Raw genomic sequence first — 14,868 nt, forward strand, 5'->3', positions numbered from 1 at the left:
AAAAGGCATCTTGTCGTACACAAGTTGTTTAATCAATAATTACATACACAGTAGCATTTAGATTTAGATTAAGAACTGTTTATATTATTTTACATTTTGGTAGTAGAAGTACTCGTCTCTATTCCGAAGATTCAGCGAGAAGAATAAGTAGAGGATTCGACACAGGAGCCTGACAAACTCTAATCGAGGTTCGAGGAAAGGATTGACGACCCGTTCACTTGAAAGTCAACGAAAGCTTCCATGCTTCTTGTTCTCTGTAAACTTGTATCAAATTCATACTTCATCTAATAAAGTTCATGCAATTCAATAAATTTTTATGTAGCACTTATGGTAAATGATCCGAAGTGAGTTCTGGTGTTTTCATTAAAACGTAGTTGAATTCAATATCTTTACAAGAAAACTTTGTTGAACACTTGGGAAAATTCATTCTTAAGGACGATATGATCATATCGTTAAGTCGGCTTACCGGAAGTAAGAATGAATTTGGTTAAGGTAGCAATCTAACCCGACCGTAGGAGGATTGTCTGCGGTTCAAGGCCTTTTAATTAAAGGAGTTTACATTATTACATTTTTATAATTTATACAAAGTTTAAAGTTATTTTCTTTGCTTAATGCAAAACGAATACATTTATTCCTAACATTCTACATATTCTAATCTGATTCTTATTAATTCAATCACAAAACCAAAATTCAATTAACGATTTTCCATATTATAAACATAAAACGTGAATCAAACTGAATTAAAATAAGTTTTCGTTAAAAAGCGTTCCCTGTGGGATCGATATCTTTTTATTACTACAAGCGAAACCGTGCTCTTGCGGAAATCGCTCAACAATAGGTTTATCCATAATGTCTTTGCAAGGTGGTGTGCTAGTATCTATTATTTCAGGAATCCTGTAGTCGATTCTCGCTTCTACCATGCAATTTTGAAGCGTTCTATGGATAAGATTGTACATTTCTTCCTTAGCAAAGAGGGTTTCACCATCTCCAAATTTTTTTATCCTATTTGGGTAACCGTCAATCGTTAGATCTTGGACCCAAAGCTTTGATATGGTTCTCGTCTTGGTAATGAGATTCAGTAGAGTTTTGCCAAGTGTTTTTTTACACTTGCGGGATTTGAACCCATCAGAATAGTGGCGATGTTTATGAGGTGGTGTTTTTGAATAATGGAAATTTTGGCGATATGGGCCATGCGCTTTTCCCTTCGATCTGCTCAAAGTTGCATCTTGGCGAGAGTCTAAGGATAGATCTCTTTTTCGTTGGCAAGTACAGACGATGTGGTGTCTGGTTGAGCAGGCAATGTAGTCTTTCCTATTATAGCGCTTATTTTCTTCTCTCGCCTGCTTAAACTCTGCTATAACAACCTTTACTTTCGAAGCATGTTCAGCCCTAAGGATGTCAATCGACTCTTAGACTGAACCTAGGTTGTAAATGAGTTGCTTGGTTATCCCATCCATGAACTTTTGCTGCCCTAGATCTATAGAATCTAAACATGCCTCTATTTGTTAGTCTAACTCTAAGGTGTCCAGGAGAGGTTCTATTATGTTGTTGTTTGCATCCACCAAGGCTCTATTCCTTGCTATCAGAGCGGACGTAAAAGGAATGTCAAAGGATGGTGGGATTATGAAACAATTAAATTTAGTCATTGCGTAAATTTTTTAGATCCACGCTCACTACACCGATTTGATGTGAGGAAATCTGAGTTGAGCTTGAGGAGTCCCTTAGATGTCTGATATATGATCAAAAAATGACTAGGAACCAGAGACCCCACTCCGATGCCTGATTCAGTGATGACAGTAGCTATTGAGTATTATAAAAGGTTAGCTGATAGATAAGGATGAATAGAATACCTTTGTGTACTCTATGTCTTATATTTATTGGAGAGCTAGGTTGTGCTCCTTAAATATGAGTAGAGATCCATGTGGAGTCAATCAATGTTAGGGTCAGAAATGGTAACAATGACTACACTTGTGATTCCACTAATCATGACGCTTCATGCATGTAAGAATGCCTCATTTGACTGGTCCACATGGCTCCGGTGGTGCAGTAAAGATAATATTGTGTTACCTCGTCAACACCCAGTCATGGTGTTCAGTTTTGTAAAGGGATTTCTTTTGAAATAATTGGCTTTGATGATGCGGATTGGGGTGGAGATTTGGATGATTGCAAATCCATCTCCGATTATGGTTTTTTTTTTTGTAGGATCGAACCTTGTTTCGTGGAATTCAAGGAAACAACGAACTATTTCTTAGTGACCAGTGGAAGCAGAGTATCGAGCACTCACATTGCATTAGAAGTTACTTGTCTTCACATGCTAATGCATACAATTGGCTATTCTTTGCCTTGATGTCCAATGTTGTGGTGTGATAATTGAGGAGCAACATACTTGACATCAAAATCCGATGTTTCATGACCATTCTAAACACTTTGAACTTGATTTTCATTTTGTCAGAAACAAAGTTGCTAAAAAGGAACATCGTGTGTGCTATATTCCTATGTCGGACCAAACTATCGATTTGCTCACGAAGCCTCTTTCAAAGGCCCGATTCCTTCTGTTACGAAGCAAGTTAATGGTTGAACCACCATCAATTTGAGAGGAAGTGATAACCGTACATATTAAATAGTATTTTAGTTATTAATACTTAGTCTGTAACTATTTGTAATCCAAATTACATTGGTTGTAACAATTTATCGGTAGCTCAATCAATATAAACTCTAAATCAATATAAACTCTATAAGAGATTATATCATTTCACTCTTAATATATATTCTTATATTCTTAACTATTTGTTAGTCTAATCGAGTGAACGTACAGAAGGATTAAACTAATCTTATCACAAATGATATTTTAAGACTGCTATTTTGTTGATCCATATCCTTAATTTGATTCTCTGTCGATCCATGTGCAGGAAGGACCAAAAAAATAAGTTTTGACAGTACAATGATTTACACCTAAACCTAAACTTTTATTAAGATTTATACAGTATAAATTCTTGTTGGAGTTTGACAACTTAAGTCTCCAGCTGTGACTCATGATAATAAAAAATCTTCTTTTGGACTTCATCAATCTGTAGTTTAAATAATTCAACAAATAGAGATGTCAGGAATCGAATCCAGGACCACTTGGTCACACTGACTCTGATACCATTTCATGGAACCGATTGAACTAAAAGCTCGAGCTAATAGTTAAGGAACAATCATATATCTTATATTAATCTCCGACATTTCATGACATCTATATAAATGTATACGTATTTAAATTTCTTTAGGTCAAGGTGTTTGAACACAGCACATTTGATTTAAAAGAAATCAAAATTGTCAAATGCTTATGGATCTATGATTGAACCAACATAAATTTTATTAATTTTTGTCATATAAATTTTCCAAAACAGAAGTCTATGGTTGGAAAAAGGATGGAATGCCACTTTATTTGAATGTAAATGTCCCACCAAAATTGACTAAATTCTTTGATATATATTGTATAAATAAGCCCCACATATAATTCCATAGTATTTTCTTCAACGACTTTATTTCTTTTTTTAATTGGAATAATGCATCCTATATGAATGAATTTATAGAACCACATGCACTAGAAAAATGAAATAAAAGCAGGTACTATATACAAGAACTTAGGGACAGAAGAAATTAGAAGAAAGAAAAAAAATAGTGATATTGACATGGGAAGAAAGTCTTTGTTTAGGTAAGAAGAAATTGATGGGTGGGTTGATGATATGAATGGTCCCTCTTTTATTTGAGATAACATATATATTTAAAATTTGGTAGAGAGAACAAATTTTTTCCTAATTCTTATTATTGATTAATTAGTTTAAACTTTTACATAATTTAATTGCTTTCTAAATAAGGTATTAGAGTTATCAAGACTTTAAATCTTTTGTTAATTAATCTTTAGCACAAGTTAGTAGACATAGTGGCATTGCAATGGATAAATTGTAGAATATAACTCCCTTAATTATAGAAAAGATATTCATTTTTTTTTTATTATATACTAAAAGAAGTTAAGGATAACCTTTTTACTCATTATTTTTAAAAATTACCGTACTCCGTGAGTATTTTAAATTTTTGCAATAGTTATGATAAAACATTGGGAAAGATAATAGATTAAAGTGTATTAACTGCGGTGATTCTCATTCTATTGTAGATCGAAAATAATAAATCAAATTTATTTTTTGATTTATTGATGAACTTTTAAGATATAGTAAGATGAATTTGTGTTATATACGATTCAATTCCAACATAGAGCATGCATGTACGAATATAATAATAAAAACTATTTTTAAGCATTACCTATCAATTTAAGCTTTTCGATTAAACGATTACTTTTAATGATAAGTTTTGATAAAAATTTCTTTTTTTTTTTGTTTCTTTTTTTTTTCAATCTATAGTGGCCGAGGAGTTTGGCCTTTGGCTATACACTACTTCAAGCTTAAGGGCTAGAGGCGAAGATTGGGAGGTGTAGTCGGATAACCCTAACCGACAGAAATCACCACTTTTTGTTTACGTTAGTTTAGGTTAAAATGGCGTCGTTTTGGTTTAAGGAGAAAAAAAAAATTAACGAGTTGACTTTTATTTTCACGGTCATCTTTTAGAGGATGTGAATACAATGGATCGGAACCAGTCTTAGATAATGTCACGTCAATCCAACTGTTGATGTGACATCATCCGAGTGGAGTGACCAGTATTGATCTCGTCTACAATAGAATTTCTGCTTTTTGAGATAATGAAAGTAGTATTATAGAAAAAATTAAGGAAATGAAGTTGGGTTAAGAAAAAGTAATAGTTTAATGGGGATTAACAATGAGAGGAGTGTGAAACATAGGTCAAAGAATAAAGATAATCACGAGAGGAGAGAAAGAAAGAAAAGGGTTAAGTGGTCACATGATTCTCCAACACTTGCATCTTTTCTGTACCCATAATTGCATCGTAAATACAACCCTTAATTACTTTTTTTAATTTTAACCATCAAACTCTTACAATATCTCTACTTTGATTACTTAAAAGTTTATCAGTACAAAAACATCCTCAAAACCAAGCAACAAAAGTTTTTCTCCTTTCTTTCTGCAGGCTGCTTCGAAGGACGATCTATGATCCTAGCATAATCTTCATGATCTTCATCATATGGTTTGTATTCTTGCAAAATTAATTTCATGTTCTTCAAATTTCTTGCCCTATTTATTCATTTCAATTGAAGTTCAAGATCTCAGTCTTGTTTCTATGCATACAATCATGTCAGATGATTTATCTTGTGTTTTGTGTTTCTCAGAAATTCATTTTTGGTAAGTGTTTTGTTGGAATCTTTTTCTTCATTTCTGCATCATCGATCTTAGATTCTTACAGCCTAATTTTAATTCTTCTTCCTCATCCTTTTCTGGGTTATACTGGAGTTTCAAGAGACTTATTTTGGCTAAAAATGTTTGCAAAAAATGATAATTTTTTATCTATCAGTTTTTTTCACATACACTAGTACTTTGATTCCAGCAACCCATTGAAGAGAAATTCTATAATACTTCCCGATCAATACATCTGATTAATCAATTGATGTTATTTCTAGACGTTTATTTTTCAACACCAATCATCTTTTAAGAAATAGCATGCATCTCACTTTTAATTACTCAGGTATATTACAGTATAACAGAAGCTCCCAAATTTGATCTAAATTTCTTTATCCTTTTTCATTCTTATTTTACCAGAATTATTTGTACCTATGGCTAGCTAATATGCTTATAGGGGTAGATTTTTCAATTTCAATATCCACTTTTGTTGACAAAGAATAAAGAATAAGAACAATTACCAACCCATATATTAACATTTGCTCATATGAATGGAAAATTGAACAGCTAGGTTTTTTTTTTGGGGGTAGATAATATAATCTAGCTAATTTTATTAGAAGTAATTAAAAGTATCTGTATATGGTTTGTGATCAGATTTTTTTTTTGGGTATTTATATATGTTAACTGTGCAGGTATACACAGAAGATCATGAATACAGAAATGCAAAGTTGGCTATATAATTTGTCTTCAAAGCATTGAAATCATCAGGTAAGTAGCTAAACCATACAAACACTTCTATGTTTTTTTCTTACCTTGATACATTCTATCCTCAACTATTTGGTCTAAAAAGGCTTTGATACGGACTATTTAACACAAAAGTTTAAGTTGATAGTTAAGATAAACTTAAGTTGATAGTTAAGATCTAATAATATTTTTTATTATAATTTCTGATGGTTAGGTCTGTCACTTAGTTTTTGAGATGGTTAAGAGTCTCTTAGATTAAATAGTTGGTTCTTTGAACTATTATTATTATTATTATTATTTTTTACAACTTCTTAGTTGGTTCTTTGAACTATAAATATTACAAAAATTTATATATCTTATTATTAATCATGTAATAAACAACCAATCCTCCACCTGTAGACTTCAGTCTTGAATATATATAAAATGAATTGTACATATATAGAGCAAAATGAATATTTTCTCTATATCTAATTAATTTTTAACTAAAATATTTAATTTTAGTTGCCTCCATTTATATGAGTGGCTGAAGTATTTCGTGTGAAATTAAGGCTTCGACAGAAATATTTAGCAGCCTATATTAATTAGTAGTACCTATTATCATCTAGCTGTCTTATAATGAAGAATATGATGAAGAATTTTGGGTAAATTATGGCTATCTTCTCTCAACTTTATCCTTACTTTTCGTTATGATCTATAAACTTCAAAATCCAACATTATGATTCATAAATCTCATAATGAAGATGAAAACTTCAATACCATATTGATCTGATGAAAATAGTATTCTAAAAAACTTTAATTTTTAAATGTTTCAGTTTTGAGGTTAATTAGGTGTGTTTGATGTTAGTAATCTGATTCAACTAAAAGTTTAAGCTAATAGTTAAGACCCGACAACATTTTTAATATTAATCTCTAATCCACCCCACATATGAATGCCTCCTAGTAGGCTTGTAATCAAGTCAAACCGAGTTGAGCTTTGGTCTTGGCTCGTCATAATGTTAATGAGCTCGAGCTTGATTTGAGCTTAAATTTGTGATTGATTTCGGCTCGTTTAGAAGCTCATTTGTTTACGAGATGCTCGTTAAGCATATTCATGAATAAACTCGTTTATCTTGTTCACGAGCTTGCTTCCAAGCAGCTCGTTTCTTTTGTTCACGAGCAGCTCGTTAAGCATATTCATGAATAAGCTCATTTATTGTATTCGCGGAGGAAATAATAGCATGTTTAATAAATGGTATAATATAATTTTACACGCATAAATATTGAAAATCTCTTTTTAATCATTAAATAAAAAATAGTGTGAGGAGAGTGAGGCGGAAATGAAAAGAGGAGGAGGAGGAGGAGGAGAAGGAGAAGTGAATGTGATGAAGATATGAAATGATTTGATGGTTCGGGACAAAAAAAAAATCCTAAATCTCTTCCTCATCTTCCTAAAATAACTTATATTTTAATACAATATAAAATAAATGAATTTTAGAATGGGCAATATTCATGAGCTTCTATCCTTATTCATAAACTTGTTCACGAACCTATAACTGACCCTACTAATGAGGTTTTGACTAAAACTTTGTTATGCTCAAACTCGGCTCATTTATGAATCGAGCCTCTAAATCTTGTTTGCGAGTGGCTCGTTTATAAACCGAGAGGAGCCAAGCGAGCTTTTATCGGTAGCCACCGAGCCGCTCATGAACCGCTCGGCTCATTTTCAGCCCCTACCCCATGGGCTTGAAGCGTGCACAACACATGTCTATCTTATGATGTGTTTTTAATTTTACAAATTAATGAGTTTGTCAGGATTCAAACTCTCGACCACTTTGTTTAAAAAGGCCTAAAAGCTTAAACCAGCGTGTACAACGCATGTTCATCTTACCATGTGTTTTTAATTTCATCAATTAATGAGATTGTTGGGATTCAAACTCTCGATCATGAAACCAGTTAGCTAGAAGTTTAAATTGATAATTAAAGGCACAACACATGCCAATATTACTATGTCCTTCAATTATATCAGCAAATGAGATTTGTCAGGATTTGAACTCTTGATCACTTGGCCAAAGAGGCTGAGATACCATGTACTTAAATTGATAGTTAAGATTCAACAACATCATTTATGTTAATCTCTGGAATTTGGTTAGGAGATAGACAAGCTTCGTAAATCATGATTTGGAAAATCGAAAATGGTAGTTCCGTTATAAACAACTTCCATTCTTAAATTTTTACATTTTGAGGTTGTGACTATTTATTTTGTTGGTTAACAATAAAATGAGTTATTATATTAGTAGAGTACAAAATTCAGGGTTATAATATTCGATTTTAAAGTTCTAGAGCCATAATAAAAATAAGGGCAAAGTTAAGGGATCATGAATGTAATTTACCTAAGAAATTATTATGGAACCTTTAATCAAAAACTCAAATTAATGGGACAGTTCTAAGCATAACTCTTATACACTATCTTTTAGCATTTGCACATAAATGCTACTTATTCTTGAAGTTCTGATCATAGCATGAAATCAATTGATTTAAAAATTTAAATTATAGGTAAACTTTAAGAATAAATTTTATTTTTCAATAGTAATTATCAGAATTTTAATTCTCAACAATTTGAATTTACTTTAAAACCGTCTGATATCATGTTAAGAAACTATTTAATTTATAAATTTAAATTAATAGATAAATTTAAAATAATTATTTATATTATTATACATAGATATATGTCATTTTTACCCAATTCAAAAGATATGTTTCTTCAATTTTATATTACTATTTTGAAAATTTTTATGATACTTGGGAAGTAATAGTTTTAACAAATCAATTAATATAACATGTATTTTTTTTCCTTACACTAATCATCTTTCATGTAGTGGTATGCGAAAATTATTATTATTATTATATTCACCAACTTGAGGAAAATCAATAAATAGTAGGGACCAAATATGGGAAGAAAATTAAGTTCACAGTTTTTTTTTTTTTTTTTGTGGCATCATAATTTTTTTTTTTTTGGCAAGGATACATATGCATGGAATTAAAAATGTGCAATCATTGCAAGAAATTAAATTCCTATTTTGCACTGAAATGTGAGAAATGGACAGAAAACCATTAACAAGTATTGATGGAAGAATTGGGGATGACGAGCAATGGGAGTGAGGAACAAGCAGAAAACACTTCTTTACTGTCATCTCAAAAATGTTCATGTTTTGATTTGAATGAAGAAGCAAGCAGTCAAGAAGAAGATGATGAACAAGATGATGATGATGATGATGATGATGAGAATAAGAGTAGAACAGAAGGAAGTTCATCTGCTAATAATAATTCATCAACTGATAAAAACGAACGCCGGAACAGTGTTCGACAATATGTAAGATCGAAAATGCCTCGCCTCCGGTGGACTCCTGATCTTCATCTTTCATTTGTCCATGCTGTTGAAAGACTAGGAGGACAGGAAAGTATGTTCTACTATACAATTTCATTATAGCTTGAATTAGGGTTACTTAAATTCATGGTTCTCCAAATATTAGAAATTTGGTTGGTTATTACCAAAAATCTTAATATCTTAATGTAAAATTCATCACAATTCCTCGTACTTCTGCCTGGATTCCAGAAAATACTGTAACAAAAAATGACACGTGGGATCCACCTAAAGAAAATTTTGTCACGCATTCGGTAAATTATTAGAAGCACTTGGTTTTTCATGTCAAATAGATGACCTCACATACATATTTTTGACGCGTATAATATGTATCCACAATTATTATAAAAGGTCGCACTATTTTAATTATTACGTGGGGTCACCACACACGTGTCCAAATGTGAATTGTGGGTCATCCGAGTGACACAGAAGATCGGGTGCTTAATATAAAAACTCTACATATTCTGTTAGATGTTGATGAGTTGGCATTTAAAAAAAAAGGTTAAGTTTCTCTCACGTGTCATCTCCGGCAGCTATTATTTGCTTGAATCTGGGTAAAAAGAAAGACGAGTGAAATCATATTTGAAGAGGTAATATATATACACTACTATTAAAAAGGGTAAATAATTTATTAGTCTATTTTTTTTTCCTAACACACTGTTGTTCTCATATTTTAAAAAACACATTATAAGGTTTCTATCTTTTATCAATATTAACTCTATGGTCCTTCTATCTATTTTTTTTAAATTTTTAACCGAACATATCTTAGCTTTCCGACAATCATAGTACGATATAAAATAACCATGTTACTCTGTTATTTTCTGTCTGTCTTTTTATACCAAATATAATGGTTAAAATCTAAAAAAAATATACAGAATGACCAAATGGTTAATATTAATAAAAGATAGGAACCTTATAATGTGTTTTTCAAAATAGAAAGACTAAACAGTGTGTTAAGTAAAACGGTGAGTACTAATAAATTATTTACTCTATTAAAAATTATGGAAATAATGTTCTATTTTCCATACTTGGAGAACCATAAGTGTAATTAATCTATTTTGATTATTTAATTACGGTATAAGGTATTAAATATCTCTAACGTTGACTGTAAAGTTCAATTTTATCCATCACGTATAAAATTATGCAATTTTATAGTTGACATGTTGGACTAGATAAGAAATAGTAAAAAAAAAAGGTGTTCGCTATGGTTACTTTGTTTTTTACAAAGTAGCGTTACTTGGTGTGGTTTTCATAATAGATTTTGAGATAAATACTTTAAACTCTGGTAATATTTGGATTATATTTTTTTGTTCAACATGTGTAGAACACATAATTAATTTTTTAATTTAATTTTTTAACTTTATTTTACATGTTTATATATATATATATATATATTATTGATTAGCGATAACATGACACACATGTGTGCGGTGAAGATATACTTCATTACTAGAAAGTAAGTTTTGTTGATAATATTTGAAATTGATTTAACCTCTGTTGTATCTAAAAATACACGATTATAAATGTTAGGGATAAAATTATTATTTTTTACTGTCAGATGAACTTGTTACCTTATCCTTTTAATTATATTCATATTGAATTAGATAGCATGTTAATGAATGTTTTCATTTAAATATTATTACTATTTTGAAAAAGGAGCAACTCCGAAGTTAGTTCTTCAACTGATGAATGTTCGAGGACTCAGCATTGCCCATGTAAAGAGTCATTTGCAGGTATGTATACATATATATATTAGGGTTTCATCTATATATTTTACTTTTCCCTTTTGGTTTTCTAATTTAATTTTCCTCATTATAGATGTACCGAAGTAAGAAGCTTGATGACGCTGGACAAGGTGATTTTCTTTTTAACCATATAATCTCTCTCACGATCCTTCAGTTTTTCAAAATGCAATTCACAGAAAGAAAGTTGAATTTTGTTTTACAGTTTTAGGGAGAAGTTATAGATCAATACATAGAAGAGATGGCATTAATGGAGGAATGTTTACATCGAATCCACAACACCACTTCAAAATGGAAAATGGTGGAATCGTTTTGACAAGTGGAAATCATTTCAATTCTTCCATATCCCAAAGACCATCCAATTATAATATCAAAGGAAGCTTCTCATTGTAAGTATTACTATTATGTTATGAGAAATAGAGTTAATTTGAAGTATTGGATGAAATGAGATGATCATATGAAATTGCAGGTGGAATTGTGGTGAGAGAGAATACAGTAGTTTGAGAAGCAAAGATAATGTGGATGGACAAGGACTTGATACAACAATGAGAATAGGTCCTCTGAGACCAAGTTGTTTTCTTGAGCAAAAGAGATGGCCTCCTCTACAATTACTTCAAAATCGATGGAAACCTCAAACACCAATATTATCTGCCCCTACTAATGGCTACTGGAACCCAAATGGTCATGGAGATCATGTACGAAACAACATCATCAACCAATCTTTTTTTAACTCCCATGACTCTCTCACAGATTTCAATTCCTTCAAACCAACATATGATCCTCCATTTCGGCTTCAGGTAACATTTACAATAACTTTTATTATATTAGACACACTTTCCATCTAATTACTCTTTGGCCTTGGAAATTGGATTACATTAACCTGCAGACATCAATATAAGATCTGGTTTAACTACCGGTTTGAACTTTTAGTTCAATTGGTTATATGATATGGTATCCGTGCCTCTTGAACCAAACGATTAAGGGTTGAAGTACAGATGACCTTAATAATGTGTGGAATTAATAAACACATGGTGGGATGAGTCATGTTGTACACCCTGCAAGCCCAAGATAATGGAACTTGACACCTCAAACATACCTGTAGTTAACCCATGATGCTATAATTCTACCATTTCACAAACCCTAAAGCTAAAATAGTGTTATTTTGCACTACATGAGACTATAACAAAATTTGGGACTAAATTGGCACTTCCTAAAAATCAAATCTTGAGATTATTTTAATACCTTATCTAAAAAAAATGTATTATAGAATTGCTGATCTTTCTGTTGGTCAAAAGTTAAACTTTATACAATTGCGTAAACTTTTCATTTTGTATAAGTTTTAATTTTTGACTAACAAAATTATCTGATATGAACTAAGCATTTGATTTGAATGTCATCAAAGTAATGAGAGTTCAAATGTATTGAAATAAATATCCATAAGTGAATCCACTGTAATCTAGAAGATCAAGTGTCTCAAGATGCTTTTAGTCATTGAGTCATTGATTTCTTTATCTAAGAAGATGTAATATTGTGCTGATAATTCATTTAATCCAAAAGTTCAAATGAATAGGTAATATTAATGGAAAGATAGTATTTTTATTAATTGTGATACTAATATCTATATATATTGCAGTTGAATAAAGAAAAAGAATCGAAGGGGAAAGATTGGTTGGGTGATATGCAGCTGGGACTGAACCAAAGAGTAAGAATGGAGGACAATAAGACAAACGAAATTAGCACTAAACTTTCACTTTAACTTTCTTAATGAAGAAAATATTCAAAAAACAAAAGTTGTATACTGAAACAATGAAGAACAGAAGGAGAGTGTGAGGCTGGCTGAGTACTTAAGAATATCTGACTGATATATCATATATAGCATAGGGAGTCAGATCTTTTTAAGTACTTGGCTTTCAGCCTTTTTCACCACTACTATTATCTTGTGCTTTTCTTTCCTTTTTCTTCTAATTAATGAATCACTTCTGGATTAAGCCTCGGGCTAATTTGGATTTTTCTTTTTTCTTTTTATGTCCATGTCAACGCCAAACTGAAACATGGGACAAAATATATTTATGGACCATCTTAACTTTAGCTTTACTGATGTATCTAATATGATGGTATCTAGACTTTTAAAACTGGAAATAAAAGTTTGTGAATTTTAACATTTACTAGTATAAAAATCTAAATGATTGTTGAACAATGTAACTACTGATTGTGTTAGAGAATAAAATAGTTGAAGGAGTTATATTGTAATTAGCCTTAGGGTTTATTGTATAAATAGCTGATATTTTATCAGCAATGTCGATATATTGAAATCCTTTCTTCTTCTTTTCTCTGTTTCACTTTTATGGTATCAGAGCAACAATGGCAGATCCTTTGATGATCATCACAAAGATTTCTCATGACTAGAAAGCGCAAATCGTATGTTGATGCGTTGAATTCCAGTCAGAATATACGAGAAGAAGATTTGAGTGAACCTGAAGGGAGATCTGAGAGTAGCGATTCCACTAACAATCGCGATTCAGATTCCAGAGAAGGAGAAGGCGATTCAATGATGAATTCAAACTCGAATTCATCAACTGTCAACAATAGCAATGATAATCCCGGACTTGTTATTGTCAGCACGATTTTGAATGGATCTAATTACATACCATGGCGGAGATCGATGTTGCTCGCTCTGAGCGCCAAACGCAAGTCAAATCATATACTTCAAGATGAAGAACCAGCAGATAAGACCTCAGATGCATACAAGAAGTGGAAATGGGAGAACGATCTTGTTTTTTCCTGGATTATAAATGCGATGTCCAGAGATTTAGCCGATGTGTTCTTGTATGCACCAACAGCCAGAAAATTATGGACGGAACTGGAGGAACGATATGGCGAGAGTAATGGACCATTGATTTTTCAATTGCGTCGAGAGATCTGTAGCTTGAATCAAGGAGGTATGTCTCTGGTTGATTTCTTCAATAAAATGAAACGAATGTGGGATGAATATGCTATTGTGAAGCCTCCAATTGCTTGTTCTTGTGAGGCAAGGAAATTAGTACAGGAACAGGTCCAGGAAGAGCAACTTATGCAATTTTTATCTGGATTAAATCCAGAGTTTGATCATGTGAGAGATCAAATATTGTTGATGGATCATCTACCTCCAGTTAACAGAGCTTATTCGATGCTTATACGTATCGAAAAGCAGAGAAATCCTAATTCCATTGCTTCTATTCATAATGATTTTGTGAATTTAACAACTGGAAATCGAAATTTCAGCAATCAAAAAACTGGAAATGTCAATCGTACTAATAATGGTGGCAATTACGGTAATCGAGGTAATTCCTCGGTGAAAAGCAAGGAGGAGAAATTTTGTTCTTATTGCAGGAAAGGAGGACATGAGAAGAGTGAGTGTTTCCGTATTAAAGGATATCCTGATTGGTTTAAAGGAAAGAGAGTTACAGGTCCAGCTCCAGTTAATCATCAGGCACATATGTCTTATGAGCAACAAGAGCTTTCTCCAGTAGATGATTTTGAAGAAGGTGAAGGAAGTTCTGCTAAGAAAGAATCTGTACAAGAACTAGTGCAGAGAGAAGTACAGAGGATACTCAAAGGGAAAACAACACAGGACTATCTTCCACAAGAGTTTTCAGCATTTGCAGGGGCATGTGCAGGTAACAGTTCTGGCTTAAGTTCTCTTAGCATTGATGAA

At 31.9% G+C, this 14,868-nt stretch overlaps 1 protein-coding gene across 4 annotated transcripts; it reads left to right on the forward strand.

Annotated features, from left to right (window-relative positions):
- The first annotated feature begins 4,879 nt into the window (after positions 1–4,879).
- On the forward strand, positions 4,880–13,279 carry LOC136233164 (two-component response regulator ARR10-like). Of its 4 annotated transcripts, XM_066022767.1 has the most exons (9): positions 4,880–4,941; positions 5,083–5,139; positions 5,981–6,056; positions 9,116–9,469; positions 11,089–11,165; positions 11,251–11,287; positions 11,380–11,563; positions 11,644–11,971; positions 12,808–13,278. In XM_066022767.1, exons 4-9 carry the CDS (start codon positions 9,136–9,138, stop codon positions 12,928–12,930), a joined length of 1,083 nt encoding a protein of 360 aa, XP_065878839.1. In that variant the 5' UTR covers positions 4,880–4,941; positions 5,083–5,139; positions 5,981–6,056; positions 9,116–9,135; the 3' UTR covers positions 12,931–13,278. The 4 variants fall into 4 exon arrangements, with proteins under 4 accessions (XP_065878839.1, XP_065878840.1, XP_065878837.1 ...); XM_066022768.1 differs by lacking the exon at positions 4,880–4,941 and having other exon boundaries at positions 4,948–5,139; positions 9,032–9,469; positions 12,808–13,279; XM_066022765.1 differs by lacking the exon at positions 4,880–4,941 and having other exon boundaries at positions 4,948–5,139.
- Positions 13,280–14,868: the final 1,589 nt, after the last annotated feature.

This window comes from Euphorbia lathyris, chromosome 6, assembly GCF_963576675.1.
Source record: "Euphorbia lathyris chromosome 6, ddEupLath1.1, whole genome shotgun sequence".
Lineage (NCBI taxonomy): Eukaryota > Viridiplantae > Streptophyta > Magnoliopsida > Malpighiales > Euphorbiaceae > Euphorbia > Euphorbia lathyris.